The sequence below is a fragment of the Hemitrygon akajei genome, chromosome 2, assembly GCF_048418815.1.
Source record: "Hemitrygon akajei chromosome 2, sHemAka1.3, whole genome shotgun sequence".
Classification (NCBI taxonomy): Eukaryota; Metazoa; Chordata; class Chondrichthyes; order Myliobatiformes; family Dasyatidae; genus Hemitrygon; species Hemitrygon akajei.
In genome coordinates, this window is record NC_133125.1 from 93200603 (window position 1) to 93224726 (window position 24124).

Consider the following 24124-nt stretch of genomic DNA (forward strand, 5'->3'; position numbering starts at 1 on the left):
GGAAACATCTGATCTCAAACTTCTGCAAACTTGTGGCTTTATCCACTCATGGAGAACACTTCAGGAGTAAACCCCAAGGGGAAAAGTCCGGAGCTGGAGTGCCTAAGACAGTTCTGCATTGGGTTTGTCGCAGACTGGCAACTCCTGCAACTCTTCTGGTACCAAACTGTATCAGTGTCTGCTGTTCCTTCAGGTTCATCAGATGCGTGAAGAGCGGGCGGGGGGCGGGGGGGGGGGGAGCTTGCTGCATGGAGAATAGCTTGCTCTCCATTTCACACTGCCAGGTTTGCCTAGCTAGACTGCTAGCACACAATATCCATGATTAACTCTGATCAACGGAGTCCTCAGACCTCAGAATTTGCTTTAATCAATTTTAAAATAATTACATGAATCTATTTGAATTGTTTTAAAATGGCTCCGTCAGGAGCATTTTGAAATATTACATAGCCTTAGTTAACCAATCAGGTGTGGAAGTTTGTGGACAGGCTCTTACGATACACTACGTGAACCATACTCACCTCCCAGTATCTGCAGTGCTTCATGGGATGCTAGTCAGGTCAACTTGTTCTCTCCGCTGCAACCAATAAAGTGGCAGGATGGACGTGTGGGCAGCAAGTTTGTGTTTGGGATATTACAGAGTGTTAAATTGCTGTGTGTAGCCCTGGGAGAACTGGATGTTCAGCTGTCCACAGAGTGTGAAGAAGGGTAACCAAGCTGTGAAGTGGGAAGGCAGGAAGAGTGGCCACTCGGACATTAAATCACAAGCTAGGAAAAGAGCCATTGCAGAAATGGGAGGGTATGAAAGAGGTTGCTTGAATGCACAGTCATAGTACTAGCTCTCTTCTGTCTCTCAGCTCCATTTTCCTTGTTTTTATGAGCTACCTGTTAGATGATACTAAGGTCTGGTATTTCTGGGTTGATTCATTGTTGACTGCCTATGGTGGTGATTCTTTAAAGCAAATTAACGTAAGTAATCAAACACTTTCACGAATTTAACTGTTGATGCCGGTGTATATATATCACAAGTGATATTTGATTATTTATTAATATGGCAGGGCATAATTCTACTTTATAATTAAACCTGTTCATCATATTTGAGGAAAGCAGGTGGGTCATACCTAAGTGAATGGTGGTTTTCAAGGTTAAACTATTTAACCAATTAAAGACCTCCTCTTTCTTTTGTCTGAATACAACTGGCACATAATCTTCTGGAACAAAGGAAATAATACCTGTTAAGTGGTAGTATTATCAATTTCCTCTTACCTTTGCAAATTTTATTTTTGACCCCTTGAAGAGGAGGTTGAATTTTAATAGGTGGCGGGCCCAAAATTTTGTTAAAATTCTAGCAATTGAATTCTAGTGCCAGGACCTATACATTAATTGCAACAAAAATAACAATCATACTCACCATTCTCCCTGTGCCATTCAAAAAGATTCTTTCAATATGATCATAGTATGCGTCACACCAATATAGTATCTCAGTAGTCAGGTCTATGGTTAAACCATTAGGCCAAAGCATCATCGTTGTCACAAAGAATTGTCGATTGGAGCCATCCATCCATGCTCTTTCAATTCTTCCTGTCATATTGTCGATCTCTTCTTCTTCCCAATCTGTCCAGTACATCCAGCTGCACACAATGCAGTAATGTATTAAAGTTTTATTCAGCAATAAATACAATTGTTTAGAAACTAAACTGCAAAGTGATGCGTGTTATGGCACTATACAATCAAATGACAACCTGCTATGCAATATGTTGGCATCTATTCCCAGACTATTTTGCTTAACTTTGAACATTGATCCAGACACCTCCCAGTGTGAGGTCATCAAAATACATCATTTCCTTTCAACACCAACCCATTCTAAAAGATTAAAATTTATGGGTCAAAATATAATTTCAGAAAATTCTATTTGTAGTAATCAAAAATTGCTATTTTTCTACATTTATGGATGAAACTGCTGTTGTGCAATCTACAGGCAGTGTAGGTTTTAAGCATTGATTTGAAATACTGTAAGATGTAGGATAGAACATATCCCAGTAAACAGAAGGATACAAGATTCTGTACCTTCTAACCATCTTTTCAGCTTGATAGTCATTGATTATATGGTCAACTGCATTACAGCATTTCTTTATTGGCTATTATCTACAGTACATCTACTTTTAAATAAAGTTATTTTAATCAAATTAACAAACATCAGTGTTTGCACCTTATCAAACATCAAATAAGCAATGAGAGGTATTAAAAAGAATACCCTAACATCTGTATTGTTCCTGAACAAAAATGGATTTTCAGTCATTGTCTTAGCAAAAACAGCAGAACAATTTCTAGCTCAGAAGGAGTAACTTTCTTTTGGTAAACAAATGGTCAAGTTTGTTGACTGGTTTAGAAGACTTATTTTTCCAGACAGAAGCAGCAAGTGAAATTGATGATACAACTTAGTGAAGCATGTGAAGTACATTCAACTTGAAATTTTCATGAGACTACTGGGATCAGCATCTCCACCCTGCTGCTTCTGGCAAGGCGTCACAGGGCTCTCACTGCATGCATCATGCATGTGAATCAGGTGTTGGCTCCAGAGGGACCGTGAAGACACTGATAGCATTGACAACAGTACACTTGTATCCCTTTGGGAAGTCTCATCCCTGCTGTTGGGACCATAATGTATATTTGTCGCTGTGTAATATTACTCAACATACATTCCACTTACTTTAGATGCAAAGCTATAACGATTTTGGACTAAAGAAAATTTTAAAAATATGGATAATAATATTATTTTTCAATTAAACAGAAACACCTGATCACAGTAATCAATTATATCTTTTGATCATTTTCTATCTTTTTCAAATAATGACATTAGTGGCTCAGAAAACTACATTGGTTTTCATTTCTGATCAAATTTATGTTTACAGTATTAAGGCTCTGCTGTTAGATTGACTAATTAGGACAAATTTTCCACATCGCATTTCAAAATAGTTCAGCAGGTTGATCAGCCTGTGTGGGAGGTTAGAAATTGTCTACATTTTTAGTATGAAACCCTGCATCAGGACTGAGAGTGAAGAGGGCAAATGGCCATGAGAGGAGAAAGACAGTGGTAAGAAAGGCATCTGAGGCAAATGGTGAACTGAGGAGGGGTGTAAGATAACCGGCAGGTAGTACTAGCTAGGGGAGGTGAGCAGGGAAGACTGGCAGGTAAATTATAGATGGATGCAAATAGAGAGCGAGGAGAAAGTTTTCTAAAGCAACAACCGGAGTAAGATGAGGAGAGGAGATTGTGATGATGGGAGACATAAGAACATTAGAACATAAGAGATAGGAGCAGGAGTAGGCCAATCGGCCCCTCAAGCCTGCTCCGCCATTCAACAAGATCATGGCTGATCCAATCTTAACTCTAGTTTTCACTGAATCCCACAAGGCAACAGTGCCAACCAACAGGGCACCATGCCGCCCATTTTATTTTATTATTCATCCCGCCCAAACCCATGTGATCACCTGGGGAAAAAAACGAGTTGCCAATTGAGGAGAAAAAATCTGGAAAATTCCTCTCCGACCCATCCAGGCTATCGAAAACTGGTCCAGGAGATCACATGGCTGATCTAAACCTAGCCTCCTGTACACTTACCTGCTCGCTCACCGTATCCCCTAATGCCATTTTTATTCAGGAAAATGTCTATCTCCGTTTTGAATTTATTGAGTGTAGTAGCTTCCACAGCTCTCTGGGGCAGTAAATTCCACAGCCCCACTACCCTCTGAGTGAAGAAATTTCTCCGCATCTCAGTCCTGGAACGGCATCCCCTTATTTTAAGATTATGCCCCCTAGTCCTAGTTTCACCCATCATTGGGAACATTCTCCCCGCATCCACCCGATCAAGCCCCTTCACAATCTTATATGTTTCAATAAGATCGCCTCTCATTCTCCGGAACTCCAATGAGTAGAGTCCCAATCTACTCAACCTCTCATTATACATCAACCCACCCATCCCCGGAATTAACCTAGTGAATCTTCTCTGCACTGCCTCAAGAGCCAGTATGTCCTTTCTTAAATATGGACACCAGAACTGCACGCAGTACTCCAGGTACTCCAGAGACAATTGCTGACAGAAGATGAACAGTGATACCAATGCTGGATTCTGATAAGTAGATGAGTGAATAGGACAATCAGAAGAAGAGGGAGAAGTGAACGACAGTCGGACCCAAGTGGTAGGTTTGTGGTGGAGGGGGTTGGGGCGAAGCTGTCAGTGGTGGTAAAGTTAAAGGTAACTCTGACTATCTCTTCATGTTCATTAGTATGGTCACTGGATCAAAAGGTTAAAATCATAAACAAAAATCTTAAACTTTTCTCTACAATATTGGAATTTCAGACCAATTGAAGTGCCCCGGTTAGATTGAATTTGTCCAATTGAATGCAAGCCTGGACTTAGATTTTTGCCTTTCCATGTGCTTGGTTTGTCTGCATCCTTCAAAAACATGACCCTTAACATTGTTTTGATGTGAAGTCCTTTTATTAAATATATCAGAGGTTTCATGTGCCAATTATTATTTAGCTTCTCTGGGCATTTACACACTAGAAATGATTGTAATTGATATATTATAGAAAGTTATAATACAAAGGCTTCAAGTTCTTGAATTTTTAATCATCAAGGCTTAACCAAAATGTATTCATAACTTAGAGCATGTCATGTGTTCTCTATCTAACAGTGGACCATGAGACAAAACAGAGATCCTACAATTTAATTGAGGCCATTCAAAAGGCCATAGGGTTGAATATCTTGAAGATTTTCCAACACTTCTTGTTGACATGGATAGGAGATGAACAGTCCACAACCCACCATTCAACCAACCAATGCTCTCTAAGTCTTTTCTATGCAAAATGATAGGAAATGAAGCACATGTAATTCAGGCAGAGTGTCAGGGTCACTAGCGTACTCAAGTGCAGGAATCCCAGAGACTTTGGCAATTCAAACTAAACAAAAGATCTATTACAGAAATGATCAGCAAAACCTACAAAAACTCAGGCAAACTACACAGAGTCCTGAAGAAGAGAAATCACTCACAATGCACAGAAGAACTTGGTCAGGATTCACTATACGGGAATTTACAATGACCAAGCAAAGAAGGGTTGGCAAACCCCCCTGAAATATACCCTGGAACACGTAGGGATTCAGGACCAATCAGACAACCCCAGTGTTGAGAAGAAGCAGTAGACCCCAAGACAACAGCTACAATGCAAAATATTGAAAATCCCATTACCCCAGATAGAATAAAACTGATAAATACACAGTGAGCTTAACAATCCCCATGATACCAAATGAGACACCTGTAATACTTGGTGAAACTGCAGAGCTAGTCCAAAGACAAACAATTAGACATAAAAGGTAAGCAGTCTAAGGATGCTACATACCCACAAGGTTACAACGAGAAAATACAGTCCACATACTAACTAAAACAACAACCTCTGGTTTGACACAGAGCCTGTTTTGTATCCCATTTTTCCAGTTTGTTAACCTACGCTCCAGCCCATGAAGACACATTCAAAATAGAATTTCAGGTATTGTCATAAACATGTCTTGGAGAAATGTTAATTCCCAGAGCAAGAAAAACTAGGAATTTTCTTGTTAATAATATTAAATATTTAATGATTACATTTGGCCATCCAGAGAATTTGGAAGGATCATTAAATATATACATATACATACGTTGGTAAGATTATTCACCATTCAAAGAATATATGCAAAATTCAAAGTATATGAGATGGATGTATTTCTTGTGACTTGGTAATCAATTGTAAATCAGCAACTGATTTCCTTCACTGGGAACGAGAGCAGAAAGCCTCAATGCATCTACCAGGAAGAATATTCATATCACTCACAACATTATTAAAGGTATATCACTTTGGGGATACCTCTTTACATCAGCGTATCATGACATAGCTGTATTAACAATATTTCATAAAGGCTAAAAATATTTGTAAGAAGGAAAAATTAAATTCCAATTTGATGACTCACAGTGAGTTATTATTTACATTACAGAACCTACTTTTGAGATTTTTAGAATGAAAACTAATAGGATATTTCTGAGATGCTCCTCTCTGCACCAATATTAGCAATTGATGTAAGGCAAAGCACAGAATACTGCTTGGTGTTCAACATTACCTTTTCCTGAAAATTAACTGGTCCAGCAGATTTGAAATTTTCCATGAAAACAAATAATTTAATACTATACAGGCAATCCCCATTACACTCTTATCATTTTCGGAGAAAAAAAAATCCCATTGCAAAGCAAACATCACTGTTACTCTCTCTTTTGCTGAAGAACCACAAGGAGAAATAGGTTTTACATGATATTACTCTTCCATCTAATCAAATGTTGAAGGAAGAAATATGAGGAGGACTGGGCCATCTGGTCTGCTGATTTTGCCCTGACATTTAGTACAATCATGGTTGATCTGGCCATTATGCATCTCCAGTTACCTGTCTTTTCCCTACAACCCTTTATTCCCCTGCTATGCGAAAATCCTTCTAAATGTATCTTAAATATATTTAATGAGGTAGCCTCTTTTGCATTGCTGGGCAGAGAATTCCTCATGCACTACTCTCTGGCAGAAGGAAATTTCTCTTCATCTTTGTACTAAATCTATTCCCTCAAATCTTGAGGCTATGTCCTATAGTTCTAGTCTCACCAGTGGAAGCCAGTTTCCTGCCATATTATCTATGACTTCTTAATTTTATATGCTTCTATAAGATCCCCTCTCATTCTTCTGAATTCCATTGAGTATTGTCCCAGCTGGAATCAGCTTAGTGAACCTCCTCTGCATGCCTCCAAAACCAGTATATATTTCCTCAAGTAAGCAGGTCAGTTCTGCATGGAGCACTACAGCTGCAGCTGTATCCTGCAGAATTGCAGCATAAGCATAAAGTCTATCTCTCTAACAATGAAGAACATTCCATTTGCCTTCTTAATAACCTGTTACACCTGCAAAATAACCTTTTGTGATTCATGCACCAGCATTTTAATTCCTCTGCACAAAGGTATGCTGCAGTCTTTCATCATTTAAATAATAATCTGATCTTCTCTTTTTCCTTCCAAGGTCGATGATCGTATTTACCTCTGTTACGTACCCGTGACACGTGACAGTGGTACCCTTGTCCCGTGACTGGGGTTGAAGCTATACTGGACTTGAGGTAATGGTCTTTTGATGGTGGAGTGACGTCATTTTCCCGCCAGTAGAGGTCATGTGACAGGTGTTTTTTTTACAGGGTAGAAAAGGAGGACCCCTACCTGTGAGGAGGGGCAGTTCGTGGCTGGATTTGCCATGTTGACTTCATGCCACTGCGTGATTTAATGTTATGACGCAGTTTAGTTGAAAGATGAAGTTTTATCTAATGCCTAAAGTTTAAAAGGTCATTGCCAGCAGTTTCTTTACAATACTGCTAGTTGAGAATCAGTGGAGAGTGAAGATTGGAGTTCGGGAGTTAAAGATCGAGGAGAATCGATTTCGACAGTGAAACAGGTTCGACCTTGTTTGATCCTTATTCGGAAGGAATTCGTTGACTGTTCTCGTGTTAATCCCTGCGAAATAGCAGAAAGGATTGGAAATAGTTCTGCAAAGGAAAGGTCAGTGCCTTTAAGCCGTTTCGTTTCGTAAATTCTTCGTGGGAAAAAGTTCAATCTTGGGAACCAAAACAACATGACGGAAAAGAGAATTTAAATCGTCTTAAAAAGTCTCTCCCTTAAATGGACTGTGAGCATTTTGAACTTTTGGCAATACTACTTTGAAGAACTGTTTTTGCAACATCGCGTTAAGAACTGTTTAAGCTTCATTGCTTTAAGAACTGTTTAGGCTGCCGCACAGCAGCTGATTTCCAGTTACGTCAGTGATTTGTTTACTTTTGGGGGGTTTGTTTTCAGTGTTTAATTAAACGTGTTATTTGTTATAAAAACCCCTGCCTAACTCATATATTTATTGTTGTCTGAATCCGTAACACCTCCATCGGCTAAACCCTTGTCCTTTCAATGAATCTATCTATATCTCTCTGCAGGCTCTCTGCATCCTCTGCAGAATTTGCTTTTCCATTCACTTTAGTGTCATCAGCAAACTTAAATACGTTACACTCAATCTCATCTTCCAAACTGTTTATGTATATTGTGAACAGTTGCAGGCCCAGCACCAACTATTGTGGCACTCTGTTCACCACTGATGGCCAACCAGTGAAACACCATTTATCCCAAATGTCTGCGTTCTATTGGCTAGCCTTTCCTCTATCAATGCTGATACATTATCTCCAACACTATGCACCCTTATCTAATGGATAAGTCTTTTTATGGGACACCTCATTGATTGCCTTTTGGAGGACCTAGTATAAATTATCCACTTGTTCCTCTCAATCCACTACACTCATTATATTGTTAAAGAACTACAGATGTTTTGCCTTTCTTGAATCCATGCTTTCAGCCTAATGGAACCATGTGTATCCAGATGATTTGCTATTTCTTCCTTAATGATAACTTCAAGCATATTCCCAACTCAGATGTTAAGCTAACTGCTCTATATTTACCTGCATTTGGCCTACATCTGTCTTTTTTAAATGGTGGCATGACGTTAGTGTCTTTCAAACTGCTGGGGCCTGCCCTGAGAGCATAAAAGAGTGATAAATTATTACAAACAGCTACACTGTAACTTCTGCCAATTCTCTCAATGTCCCTGAAATGCATCCTACCACAACCAGGGGACTTGTCTAAGTTTAAGCCCATTAATATGCTCATCACTATCTCAAGGTCAGTGATTGCATCAAGGTCTTCATCTCCTTTTGCATCCATAACATCTCTCTTTGGCATGTTAGACATATCATTCACCATGTAGATTGACACAACATAGTAATTCAAGCCTCATCCATTTCCATAGTATTCAATATTAGTTCCTCTTTCTCATCTTCCAATGATTCTACATTCACTTTAGCTACCCTTTTCTGCTTTATAGAATTCTAAGAAACAGATCATGAATGTAAACTAACTCAGAATATAAAAGTAGATAATAAAAATTATCTTCCCTTTCCTTATTAGTTGCTTAGTGGTTCTGTATTGGTTGTTAAAGTTTTCCCAATCTTCTAGTTTTCCACGACTCTGGTGACTTTGTATGCATGGTCTTTCAGTCGATGCCTTCTTTTATCCATAGTTTTTGAGGATGGCTCTCCACATCCTTACTGTCCTTGCTTTGAACTGGAATATACTTCTGTTGAGCATTGTGAATCATCTCTTTGAAAGTTTTCCACTGTTCCTCAACACTCCCACCAGTGAGCCTGTGTTCCTGTCCCAGTCTATTCAGCTCCTCCGTTTGTAGTGTGCCTTGTTTAGCCATAATACACTGTTTTTAAATCAAACTGTTGTAGTTGTATGATAAATTCAATTACACTGCAATCTTCACTCTTTTCAAGAAGATCCCTAACTACAAGATAATTAATTTACCTGTCTCATTGCACGGGGCCAGATCTAATAAATTATTTTCCCCTTGTAGCTTCACTAATATGCTGCTCAAAACAGCTGTCAAGATGCATTCTATGAAGTCCTCCTCAAGACTGCCTGATCCACCCAATCTATGACCAAGTTAAGATCCCCTATGACCTCTGCCCTTCTATTCTTGCATGCATTGGATATTTATTGGTTTATTTCCTGTGCTACAGTAATGCCATTATTCAGTGGCATATAGATAACTCCTACGATTGATTTCTTTCCCTTTACAGTTTTTAATCTCTACTCAGAGAGAATCAACATTCTGCTCCTTAGATCTTATTTCATCTTCCCATTGCCCTGATCTCAGACTTAATTAAGAGCACCACCCACTTCACTTACCTTCCTGCCTAGCCTTATGCAATGTTTGATACCCTTGGATGTTTAATTCCCAATTATTTCAACCCTGCAACCACATTTCTGTAATGGCCACTAAATCATACCCCTGAAGATTCAAAACAGAAATACCAAATGATGATTCTGAACATCAATATCAAATAGAAGTAATGGCATATCATTAAAAAGAATAAAACACACAAACTTCACCTTCAGTTTTGATAAACATATGTGATCTATTTAAAAAAATAAAATATTTATGGATTGGGAAATCATAATTATGCTTTTCAGTGCTCATCAATTATGTATCCTGGCAGCATTTGATGTTTTGTGTTTTCAAAGACTTTATAATGTATCATTTGAAACAAAATAGACAAAAAATTTGCACAAAAAAAATGGATGAAGTTAGTCATGATCAGAATCGACTCCTGTCTCAGCAAGGACCTTGCTGAAATTTGCCTGTCAGCAGAATAGATCCACAGTGGATGCAGTCTCACTGGCTCTCCACTTGGCTGTTGATCTCCTGGACAACAGCAATACCTACATCAGGCTGTTGTTTATTGATTATAGCTCTGCGTTCAACACAATCATACCCCCAGTTCTAATTAACAAGCACCAAAACCTGGGCCTCTGTGCCTCCCTTTGCAACTGGATCCTCGACTTATCGACCAGGAGACCACAGTAAGTGCAGAAATAACACATACTCTTCTCTGACAATCAACACCTCAAGGATGCATGCTTAGCCCACTGCGCTACTCTCTCCACACCCATGACTGTGTGGCTGGGCACAGCTCAAACTCAATCTATAAATTTGCTGATGATGCACCCATTGTTGGCCTTTTTCAGGTGGTGACTAAAGGCATACAGGAGCGAGATAGATCAGTTGGTTGAGTGGTGTTTCAATAACAACCTTCACAAGGAATGGTCTACGGGGGATGAAAGTAATTAAAGAAATGGTGATAAGAAAAACAATTGATTTGTGATTGTCAAGTTGTTAGAATCTGTTGAGTTATCCCTTGGTTTAACAAGCGTAAGTGAGAAAATTTAATAGATAAAAGCTATAGTTTTGAAAAGCTTGAGATATAAGCAGTGAGCCATGGGTTAAAAAGAATCTGCAATTATTTGCTTGAGAAAAAAAGAGGAACAAATTGATAGCTTCTAATATAAATTTTGTAGGAGCTGCTGAAGATAAATAGCCTAATTGTAATCACCCAGAATAAGCAATGGAGGGAATGTTGTTGGGCAACTAAAAATAAAAATGAAATCTAACCCCAATCTGTACTGTTTCCAGCTGCATGTATTCCCACCCATAGCTCAGTGCAATGCCCAGGGACACATACTCTTAATGGTGCCGGATCCTTTCTATTCTCCCCTCCCATGTAATATATATACAAACACTCAGTGACCACTTTATGAGGTATTACCTGTACACCTGCTTGCTAATGCAAATGTCTAATCAGCCAATCATGTGGGAGCAACTCAATGCACAAAAGCATGAAGGCATGGTCAAGAGGTTCAGTTGTTCAGACCATACCTCAGATTGGGGAAGAAAGGTGATCAAATAGACTGAGCATGGAATGATTGCTAGTGCCAGAAAGGGTTGCTTGAGAATCTCAGAAACTGCTGGTCTCTTGGGATTTTCATGCACAAGCCTTTAGCGTTTACAAGGAATGGTGTGGAAAAACAAAAAAAAACATCCCGTGAGAAGCAGTACCATGGACAAAAATGCCTTGTTAAAGAGAAATTTCAGAGGAGAATGGTCATACTAGTTCAGACTGACAGGAAGGCGACAGTAACTCAGAGAACTACAATGATGTACAGAACAGCATCTCTGAATGCAGAACACGCCAGATCTTGAAGGGGATGGTTTGCAATAACAGAAGACCACGAACAAGGTATAGGAGGTACCTCATAAAGTGGCCACAGAGTGTAAATTAATTTGATACTGTTCCATAGAGAGATACAACATAGAAACTGATGATGATAGCACGGACTGTTGGACTGAAGAGCTAGTTCCCATTTACACCCATTTACATTAAACCTCCGTTAATCTCATTTTTATTGTCACAAGAATCTAATCAACTTTCCTCAAATAGTATCACTCAGCTGCAAAACAGGTGCAATTATACTGGCCATTTAGGCTACCAGCCATATTCCTTTGGAATCCAATGGCTTGCATCACAGCCTGGTATAGAGGCTCCAAAGCACAGTTTCGCAAATGGTTGCAAAAGGGTGCAGACACTGTCAGTTCTAACACAGGCACAACTCCTTCATTGAAATTTTCCCACAACCAATGACTCACTTTTAAAGATTATTCATCTCATCTTCTCAATATTTATAGCTTGTTTGTTTATTATTATTATTATTATTATTTCTTTCTTTTCATATTTGCAGTTTATTTTTTGGCCTCTGCACTCTGGTTGAATGCTCAAGTTGGACGTCTTTCATTGATTCTGTTATAGCTATTATTCTACAGATTTATTGAGTATGGTTGGATATGGTGACATTTATACACTTTGATAATAAATTTACTTTGAACTTTGAACCCTCCCTGTCATTGAGACACTACCTCAGGAGGATCGCACACATTACCAAGGACCTTGCACTAACACGGAGTTTGTTTTATTTGTTTTCCTGCACATCATTTACAACTGACATGCCAATAATGCTGCTTATACAAAGCTAGGTACTGTGATGCTTCTGCAAGTAAGTTTCTCATTGCACCTGTGCACACACAATACTTTCGCATATGGCAGCTTAATGTGAAAAAGACTAAGGAGCTGGTGGTGGACCTGAGGAGGGCTAAGGCACCAGTGACCCCTGTTTCCATCCAAGGGGTCAGTGTGGACATGGTGGAGGATTACAAATACCTGGGGATACGAATTGACAATAAACTGGACTGGTCAAAGAACACTGAGGTTGGCTACAAGATGGGGCAGAGCCATCTCTATTTCCTGAGGAGACTGAGGTCCTTTTACCATCTGCCACACGATGCTGAGGATGTTCTATGAGGCTGTGGTGGCCAGTGCTATCATGTTTGCTGTTGTGTGCTGGGGCAGCAGGCTGAGGGTAGCAGACACCAACAGAATCAACAAACTCATTTGTAAGGCCAGTGATGTTGTGGGGGTGGAACTGGACTCTCTGAATGGTGGTGTCTGAAAGGAGGATGCTGTCCAAGTTGCATGTCATCTTGGACAATGACTCCCATCCACTCCATAATGTACTGGTTAGGCACAGGAGTACATTCAGCCAGAGACTCATTCCACCGAGATGCAACACTGAGCCTCAAAGGAAGTCATTCCTACATGTGGCCATCAAACTTTACAACTTCTCCCTCAGAGTGTCAGACACCCTGAGCCAATAGGCTGGTCCTGGACTTATTTCCACTTGACATGATTAACTTATTATTATTTAATTATTTATGGTTTTATATTGCTATATTTCTTCACTATTCTTGGTTGGTGTGGCTGTAACGAAACCCAATTTCCCTCGGGATCAATAAAGTATGTCTGCCTGTCTGTCTGTCTGTCTGTCAATAAACTCACCTTTGATGTTCCCCACCTGGGTCAGGCCCCCTTTTCATTACCACCATCAGAGAAGCGGCCAGAAGACCCACATTCAATGTATTCAGATACAGCTTCTCCCCATCTGCCATTGGAATTCTTAACAGTCCATGACCAATGAACACCAGCTGGTCATTCCAACTTTTGGGCTATATATTTATTTTTTTACTGGATATTAATTGTTATGTGTTTACACTGCACTGCTGCCACCAACCAACAAATTTCACACCATATAAGTCAGTGATAGCAAATCTGAGTTGATTTTGAAGGAAATTGGAGCATCTGGAAGGACTCACACAGTCAGAGGGACAACAGGAACACTTTACATAAACAGTACCTATAGTCAGAACTGAGTGTAGTACTTTGGTGCTGGGAGACAGTGGTTCCACTTCCAGTTCCACTGTGGCACCCTCAAATGCATTATACTGCATATACTACTTGTGTACAAGGCCACGCTGAGCAGAATCTTTACATAAATGGCATTTACCTTGTTTGAGCTCCTCCTATTCCATGCAAATTCAGCCACATGTTCTGCAATGGGTTTCATTAGAAGTTAAAATCTTGTTGGTTACACATATATATTCCAACTCTCATTCCCTGATCTACCAATGTCTGCCTCCACCCCTATCCAACCCTAAAATCTTGACATTCCCTTTGCAGCATGGAAGACGCTAAGCAGGCCAAGCTAGCTAGCCAGTGGGGAAAACTATTTATATTTTAAAATAATTCCACACTATAATTAAACTTTCTTTCATGAAGTCTTTCAATTACCTGTCTGAAAACTCTCCATGTCCACTTTTCCCAAGCAAACTGACCAAGCATTGAACCTGCTGTCAGCAGTCCAAGGAAGATTGGGATGGATTTGTTTAACAGCTCATGCTTGACATATCTGGCTAAAATGTTAGAGGAGGGCGTGAGAGTATCACTGTCCATTTTGCAGAAAACCCATAAAATATATTGCACATGGAAGTATGAGTAGAAATGAAAGCAGATGGAATTGAAAGCAATTTTGTGATTGGGAGGTAAGAAATGGAGAGCAAGGATAAAGTCTTACTTTTCAATGCCAGATTATGTCAATAAACCTTATTCCAGACTGCAATGGAGTCTCAGCTTCACGTGATATATTGTTACCCCGCATGGCTGAATGAAAATGAAGCTTTATTTTAACTTGGCAAAGATAAATTAGTTGTAGAAATATATAATAGAAAGTTACACGAGTTATTGGAAAAGCATGGATTTCAATGTTCAAAAGTTGCAACATCATCTACCTTTACGCTGAAATAAAATTAACAGTGTTTTCTGGATAGTAAGAGGTGCGAAAACACCAGCAGAGATGCTGCAGGCAAACAATATTGGAATTCAGAACAACAATGAACTATTAAATGGTGAATAAAAACACAAAATGCTGGCAGAACTCAGCAGGCCAGACAGCATCTATGGGAGGAGTTAGCGACGACATTTCAGACTGAAACCCTTCATCAGGAGGGCCTACACGAGGAAATCTGCAGATGCTGGAAATTCAAAAAACAACACACGCAAAATGCTGGTGGAACACAGCAGGCCAGGCAGCATTTTGTGTGTGTTGTTATCAGGAGGGCCTGCTGAGTTCTGCCAGCATTTTGTGTTTTTATTTATTTCCAGCATCTGCAGATTCACTTGTGTTGCTATTAAATGGTGAAAGTGGTCAGAGAGAATGAATGGGTTCTTCATTTCCCCTAACAAATAAACTTAAAGATAGTTGTAACTGTAAACTAACCCCCCCACCCACCAAGTGTACCTACAGTTTTGATTCAACAGAATATCTTTAAAATTGCAAATTCCAGGCTGAAATATATAAACAAATCTATGATCCTTTGATGTATGGCTCTATTGGGAATAAAGGCATGATAAACAGAGCCACTGATTTAAAATATAATTTATTTAATTTCCCTATAAGTAGCCATAAAGACAAATAAATAAATCCTTAAAGGGTAAATTTCAAACAACAACACACACAAAATGTTGGTAGAACACAGCAGGCTAGGCAGCATCTGTAGGGAGAAGCACTGTCAACGTTTCGGGCCAAGTCCCTTCATCAGGACTAACCGAAAGGAAAGATAGTAAGAGATTTGAAAGTAGAGGGGGGAGGGGGAAATGCGAAATGATAGGAGAAGACCGGAGGGGGTGGGATGAAGCTAAGAGCTGGAAAGGTGATTGGCGAAAGTGATACAGAGCTGGAGAAGGGAAAGGATCATGTGACGGGAGGCCTCAGGAGAAAGAAAGGGGGGGAGGGAAGCACCAGAGGGAGATGGAGAACAGGCAAACAACTAAATATGTCAGGGATGGGGTAAGAAGGGGAGGAGGGGCATTAACGGAAGTTAGAGAAGTCAATGTTCATACCATCAGGTTGGAGGCTACCCAGCCGGTATATAAGATGTTGTTCCTCCAACCTGAGTTTGGATTCATTTTGACAATAGAGGAGGTCTGATATGATAAACATATCAGAATGGGAATGGGACGTGGAATTAAAATGTGTGGCCACTGGGAGATCCTGCTTTTTCTGGCGGACCGAGCATAGGTGTTCCGTGAAACCACTTTCAAATCTCTTACTATCTTTCCTTTCGGTTAGTCCTGATGAAGGGTCTTGGCCCGAAACGTCGACAGCGCTTCTCCCTTTAGATGTTGCCTAGCCTGCTGTGTTCTACCAGCATTTTGTGTGTGTTGTTTGAATTTCCAGCATCTGCAGATTTCCTCGTGTTTGCAGGGTAAATTTCAGCTTTCACCTTTCAGAAGAAGTTGACACCAATGAACAATGTGAACAAAGCAAGGTCTGCCAGATAGGCAGTTCACAATACTACTTCTTTTACATTTTCTTTCAGATATGGTTCTGCTACTATTGGAGCCCGTGATTTACATTTTGATATTGTGTTTACAGGTCAATGGTACTGGATCTGGTACTTTGCTATTTCGGGCAAGGTTTAATTATGTTATGATATGTTTCTAGTTCCTGGTTACTCCTTTGTTTATTGTTATTTTGTGTGATTTTGATTAGGCGGATTGGCTCTGTGGCCCGCAGTCAATGAATGACACAGTGCCAAATTGAACTGAACTAAACTTCATGAAAATTCTTAGACTGTTTCAATGGTTTGATGTTTTATATTCTGTGTTTCTCGCTTGTCTTTTTGCCATTTGCAAGATTTGTTCTTTTTTTGCACGTTTGGTTGTAGATGCTCTCTTTAAACAGGTGCCATGATATTTCTTTGTTTTGGGGCAGTCTGCAGGAAGACAAATCTCAGGGTTGTATATACCATACATACTTTGATAATAAATGTACTTTGAATCTTTGAATCAGTATGTTAAGATATCATACAAATTAAACATTCTTACAATTATTTTGCAATGAATGTATCCTCTCCAATGTTATGCTATTTTGTTTTTTTTTAATATCCCATACAACTTTATGGTTCAACTGTGCAGAAATACAGGGGAAATGTTTTTCCATCATGAGGGAATTCCTGCAGTCACAGTCACATCCATGCTCTCAGTTAACCCTTCAAGGAGACCTTGTATGTCTCATTGTAACTGTTAAATAACTTGACTTTGTGCTTGTCCCGTCCTCCCCCCCCCCACACACACACATTTTCTGTTTGAATATTACATTCAGGAATTTCCCCCCAAAATTTATGAAATTAAGAATATTTAACTTTTAATGAAAAATCTGTTTTATATTCAACCTGATTGTTGTGTTAAAATGTGACTTCTTACAACAGATTTCTGCAGAGATCACAGCTTGTTCAATTTGCCAATAGAAATCAGAGGAAGAATGCCACAGCTTTTTACATTACATTTGCAAAAGATCCACTGCATTGCATTAGTACAGCCATGTAAAAGGCTGCCAAAAATAGAAAATGCCTGTTCCATTTTCCTAACATGAGGAGCTTTTGTTAGAAACGATCATTGTTGTGTTAAATTGGCACAAGAGACCTTTGTTGAGCAGTTGCAATACTTCTGTTCATGTTTTCACAATTGGGACTATTTCTGATGGATGTCTCACCCACTGAAAAATTGGATTAGACACTTTTGGAACTAACTAACTTAGCATAGATTATGATTTTCCAGCATCGTTAATATATGAGATGGCATCATCAATGGACTTCGTAACACAGCTTTGTTTTTTGGCAGATGTGTAACCAATGTGCAACCACCATCCTTCATTTATAACCCCAAGTAAAACAGGGAACAACCGCGGTGGCTTGTCATTTAGGGGGTCGTTGGGAGCTGTGAATTAATATTTTCATCTGTGATATCGATGTGTTGATGTCTGAATGTGCCTGGCTGAGTTTTCAATGTCATGCATCATTGCAGGCCTGACACTGTTTACTGCAGATTTCAAAATCAAACCCAATACAGTTGTGTGTTTCTATGTGATCCCTATCTGAATAGTGAATCCCTGTCTCATGGTTGCCATTAAGGGGATTATGGAGAAGAGATCCAATTTTCCCCTAGAAGTTCACTTTCAATGAACATTTTTAGTTTATAATAGTAGAAGATAGGAACAATAAGCTCCTGCAGAGCCTTATACTAAAGTTAACTGCTATTAACATAAGAGTCCTTTACACCAAAAGAATCATGAATCCTCTATAATTCATCCTGCCAGCTTCCTTCAAAGCCACATTAAAACATTTGGGTATTTCATCAATGATTTGAATTGGAATCTTCACTGCCACATCAGTAAGAAAAAAGAAAATCCTGACAATTGCAATTATTAATTCTTTAATCTCTGTACCAGAAATCATTTCAAAAGTCATTCACGTAATGAAAAATCACATCATGACAAGCCACATCAGCAATGCTAACTTTTGTGCATTTAGTCAAGGAAAAAGGAGCTTAAGGAAAAGGAATCATTAGGAGCAAGTGATGAGCATATGACAGAATTCACCTTGCAGTTGGAGAGGGAGAAGCTGAAACTGGATGAATTGTTATTACATTTGTGTAAAGATAAATATATAGACATGAGAGACAAGCAGGTCAAATTTGATTGGGAGGGAGCACTATGGCAGTAGAGCAGCAGTGGCTGGAGTTTCTTGGAGTAACTCAGAAGACGCAGGTGTTATGACCCCAGCCCCCTCCTTTGTGAGAATCGCGAGAGAGAGAGAGCAGCCTTACAGTTTGGAATGTGGGCTGGCCTCTCAGTCAGACAAAAGCCATGGACATAGCCATTGTCTTGGGAGACACCTTTGTGGAATAAGGGACTGGACTACGTGCAAACCCTCAGGGCAACGTGGGCTGGGTGATGGGGAAAAGATTGCCTCACCCCCACCCTGATTGACATCTACAACCCTGCCAGTCCAGATAAAAGGTGGGCTGCCGAGGCGGGGCCTCAGACGCACCAAGGAGACACACGAAGAAGACACGATAGCACTTCCCGTCAGAGCGGGAAGCCATTCTGAAAGAAGCCACGTGCGTTAGATTCTGGATCGGGAGTCTGTGGCTGAAACCAAAGGAAAAAACCGTTTTAACTAACAACAGGGATTTGCTTCGCAAAGACGACGGGCAAGTGTTCCTTCTCTCTCTCTCCAACATGTGAAATGCCAGCGGTTCCCAAAACGGGGAAGCCTGCAGACTTTGAGTGACTCTTATATTCCATTGGACTCAGTATTATGCCCTAGACAACGATAGAGCTTATTTTTGATTGATTATTACTATACCTGTGCTTTAGATTGAGTTTTGATGATGTATATGATCTGAATGTTTTGTATTAACCATACGTTTGTGCCCCTTTATAAATAAAAACGTTTGAAAATAGTATCATCAGGCTTCAGCGGACCTCTCTATCTTTGCTGGTAAGTCACCCGGTTACTGGGAACGTAACACAGGAAATCCTCATCCCAAAAAGAAGAAGAAATTTAAAGGGAGGAAGAGATAACCAAGGCTGACAGAAGAAATCAATGACAGCATAGAAGCAACAGACAGACATACAATATACCAAAAATTATCGGGAAGCTAGAGGATTGGGAAGCTTTCTAAGATCAACAGAGGGAATGAAAAAAGCAAAAAGGAGAGAAAAGATGAGATATTAAGGTAAGCTAGCTAATAATATTAAAGAAAATACCAAAAGTTTTAGCAGGAGAGAGGTAATAATGGGGAACAATGAACTCAATAAGTATTTTGTGTCAGTCTTCACAGTGGAAGACACCTTCAATATGCCAGAAATACTCAAGAAACAGAGATGAGTAAGAAGGTGCTTGGGAAGCTGAAATGTCTGAAGGTAGATAAGTCACCTGGACCAGATGGATTACACCCTAGGGTTCTAAAAGTAGTAGCTGAAGAGATTGAGGAGGAATTAGTGGTGTTCTTTCCAGAACCATTACAATCTGGAATGGTTCCAGAAGACTGGAAAATCACAAATATCATTTCACTCTTTAAGAAGGGAGAGATGCAAATGAGATGAAATTATAGGCTAATTAGCCTAACTTCAGTGGTTGGCAAGATGTTAAAGTCCATTATTATGGATGGTATGTCAGCATACTTCAAGGCATGTGATAAAATTGGCCAAAGTCAGAATGGTTTCCTTGGGGGAAATATTGGCTGACAAATTTGTTGGAATTCTTTGAGGAAATAACAAGCAGGATTGATAAAGGAGAGTCTGTGGATGTTCTTAATTTGAATTTTCAGAAAGCCTTTGACAAGTTGCTGTACATGAGGTTACTAACAAGATGAGAATCTATGGTATTACAGGAAAGATACAAGCTTGGATAGACAAAGAATGGAGTAAAGGTGAGCTTTACTGATTGGCTGCTGGTGACAAGTATTGCTTAGCACAGGTTGGTGTTGGCTTCATTACTTTTTATGTTTTATGTTAATTAATCTGAATAATGGAACTGATGACTTTGTGGCCAAGCTTACAAAGGATACAAAAATTATCTGGAGGGATAGGTGGTGTTGAGTAATCAGGGAACCTGCCGAAGTACTTGGGAGAATGGGCAAAGATGTGACAGATAAAATACAGCGTAGGGAAGTGTATGATAATGCACTTTGATTGAAGGAATAAAGGCACATACAATTTTCTAAATGGGAAGTACATTCAAAAATTGGAGGTCCAAAGGGACTTCAGAACCCTAGTGTAGGATTTGCTAAAGGTTAACTTGCAGGATGAACTCAAAGTAATGAAGGCAAGTTAGCATTAATTTTGAGTGGAATAGAATATAAAAGCAAGGATATAATGCTGAGATTTTGGAAAACATTGATCAAACCACATTTGGAGCATTGTGAGCATTTTTGGGCCTCATATAGAGTCACAGAATCACAGAACAACACAGTAAAAGGTGCATGGGCCCATCTGTCTATGCCAAACAATTAATCTGCTTAAACCCATTGATCTGCCTTCCATAATCCTTCCATCCAAATTTCACTTAAATATCAAAATTGAACTTGAATCCATCACTTTTGCTGGTAGCTTGTTCTACACTCTGACCACCCTCTGAAGAAATTCCCCCTAATTTTCTCTTTAAACATTTCACCCTTTACCCATGACTTCTAGTTCTAATCTCACACAACCTCAGTGGAAAACAAAACATCTCGATGCATTAATCCTATCCATGCCCCTCATAATTTTGTATACCTCTGTTAAATCTCTCCTTATTCTCCTCCACGATAGGAAATAAAATCCTAACCTATTCTGTCTTTCCACATAACTCAGGTCCTCAAGTCCCAGAAGCATTTTTGTAAATATTCTCTGCACTATTTCAATCGTATTGATATCACTCCTGTACGTAGGTGACCAATACTGAACACAATAGCAAATTAGGCCTCACTAATATCTTACACAACTTCAATGTAACATCCCCACTCCTGTACTTAATACTTTGAATTATGAAGGCCAATGTGTCAGAAGCTCTCTTTATGAGCTAGCTACCTGTGACACCACTTTAAAGGAATTATGGATCTGTACTCACATTCCTCTGTTCTACCCCACTCCTCAGTGCCCTACCGCTCACCGTTTAAGTCCTACCCTGGTTTGTCCTCCCAAAGTATAACACCTCACACATATCTACATTAAGTTCCATCTGCCATTTTTCAGCCGATATTTTCCATCCAGTCCAGATCCCGTTGCAAGATTTGATAGCCTTCTTCATTATGCACCAAGCCCCCCACCCCAAACTTGGTATCAAAAACCCACCACCTGCCCTATAACATACCCTAAAAGGAGATCTACTATCACACTCCTGCTAGATGGGGTCTCTACATATTCATAAAGGAAACGTTCCTGAATACATTTGACAAACTCTATGCCAGCCATCCCTTTTACAGTATGGTAGACCCACTCAAAATGTGGAGAGTTAAAATCACCTACTAAGATAAGTCTGCAATCTCTCTACAAAATTTCTCCTGTAAATCCCACTGACTATTGTGTTGTCTGCCATTTTGCTCTTACTGTATCTGTAGAAAGCCTTGAGATTGTCCTTCACCTCACCTGCTGGAGAAAACTCATGGCTTCTTTTAAACCTCCTGATTTCCTTCTTAATTGTTCACTTGCATTTTTATACTCCTCAAGTACTTCATTTGTTTCTGCCTTCCTATACCTACAATGCACCTACTTCTTCTTCTTAATCGCGGCTTCAAAATCTTTTGAAAACCAATATTCCTTAAACTGTTATATTTGTCTTTTATTCTGATAGGACCATATAAACTCTGTACTCACAAAATTTCACTTTTAAACATCATTCACTTTAGCTCTGTTGTATCTATTTGTAGTTAAGAGAACTCAGCCAAATAGATGCCAAAACCAGGAGTGTGCCATTCATTTGGCTGAGTTCTCTTAATTGGGGCCAGTAACTCTGGAATTTCAATTCCTACTCTCCTTAGTATGATATCAGGATTTAGTTATTGTAACCATTCTCGTGCCCTTTGTTCATTACATCAGCTACCAGATTCCTGTAACTTTATCAGCAGCTTCATCATTGGCAGCAAAAAATTCAATGTATTCATTTAGATTCCCAGCCTTATCATACACCTCCATACACTGAATCTCCTTTTTGGTCTTTAATTGGTCTCAGCTCTGCTCTTACCACCCATTTATAATTTATATGCTCTTAGAAGACACTTTGATTCTATTTCATGGTCATTTTGGACTGTTTCAGTTTATTTTTTATTTGTTTCATCATCGTTATTTTGTCTAATTCTCTCCCAACCTCACATCAACCAAAGCATCAAAGTATCAACCTGCTTTGATGGCTTCTTCTTTTAGTTTTAGTTTTATCTGACTACCAGGAGCTCTAACTTTTATTGCCTTACCTTTCTTATTGCTGATGATGGCTTTAAACGTTGCCTATTTAATGCTATCCATCAATCAACTGTTGTTTCCCCTTGCAAGTTATCACACCATTTAGTCACACTGTTTTGTATATTCCTGTTTAGTACAAATTCTCTTCATTTTGTTCTGGAAGCCTTGTCCTCACCACCACCACCAACAATCCACCCCTCTCCATGCTCACATGTATAAAACCAACAGAACATTTGAAATGATTTTCTGGAATAAAGACACTAAAACCAGGTAGCAATTCTGCCTTCAGCTATTGTACTTGCAAATGAAAAGAAAACAGGGAATGACTCTCAGGAATTCCAGAGATCCCAGGCACTGAGCCAAGTCTTATGTTCTTCAGCAAGAACATCTATCCAATTACATGCCCAGGGAAGTACTTCTTTTGTCACCAGCATGATATCAAATTATCATTGCCCATAGTTTCAGTGGCATTAAACGCTAATGCATCTAGAGAAATAGGATAAAGTTAGAGAATATTTAATGTAAGTATACTAATAAAACCTAGAAGCAGTGTCTCCTATGTGATATTCTCTGCTATAGAAAGCAGAAAATTTGGAAATAATATCTGATTTTGAAAAAGTACAGTATTCACCCCCCTTGAAAGTTTACGTTTTATTGTTTTACAACATTGAATCACAATGGACTTAATTTGGTATTTTTGACATTGATCAACAGAGAGGACACCTTCATGTCAGAGTGAAAACAAATTTCTACAAATTGGTGTAAATGTATTATAATTATTAAACACAAAATAATTGTTTACATAATTACTCATCTCCTTCAAGCCAGTGTTCTCTAGATGCACCTTTGGCAACAATTACAGCCTTGTGTCTGTGTGGATAGCTATCTATCAGTTTTGCACATCTGGACACTGCAAATTTTCCCCATTGCTCTACAAAATTGCTCAAGTTCTGTCAGATTGTATGGGGATTGTGAGTCAACAGCCCCTTTCAAGTCCAGCCAGAAATTCTCAATTGGATTGAGTTCTGGTCTTTGACTTGGCCACTCCAGGACATTAACTTTGTTGTTTTTAAGCCATTCCTGTGTAGCTTTGGCTTTGTGCTTGTGGTCACTGTCTTACTGGAAAACAAATCTTCTCCAAATTCACAGTTCTCTTGAAGACTGTATCAGATTTTCCTCCAGGATTTCCCTGTATTTTGCTGCATTCATTTTACACTCTACCTTCACAGGCCTTCCAGGGCCTGCTGCAGTGAAGCATCCCACAGCATGATACAGCCACCACCACGCTTTACGGTAAGGATGGTGTGTTTCTGATGATAATGTTTACACCACACATAGCATTTAGTCTGATACCCAAAAAGCTTAATTTTGATTTCATCAGACCATAGAACTTCTTCCAGCTGACTTCAGAATCTCCTACATGTCTCCTGACAAATGTTAGCCAAGTCTTTATGTGAGTTTT

General features: G+C 39.3%; 1 protein-coding gene across 1 annotated transcript in view; it reads right to left on the reverse strand.

Moving 5' to 3' along the window:
- Positions 1-24124, reverse strand: part of LOC140714547 (low-density lipoprotein receptor-related protein 1-like) — a 1940354-nt gene that overhangs the window by 842153 nt on the left and 1074077 nt on the right. The window contains exon 13 of the mRNA XM_073025830.1: positions 1409-1628. Within this exon, the coding sequence (XP_072881931.1) occupies positions 1409-1628 (220 nt within the window). The remainder of the gene's footprint in view (positions 1-1408; positions 1629-24124) is intronic.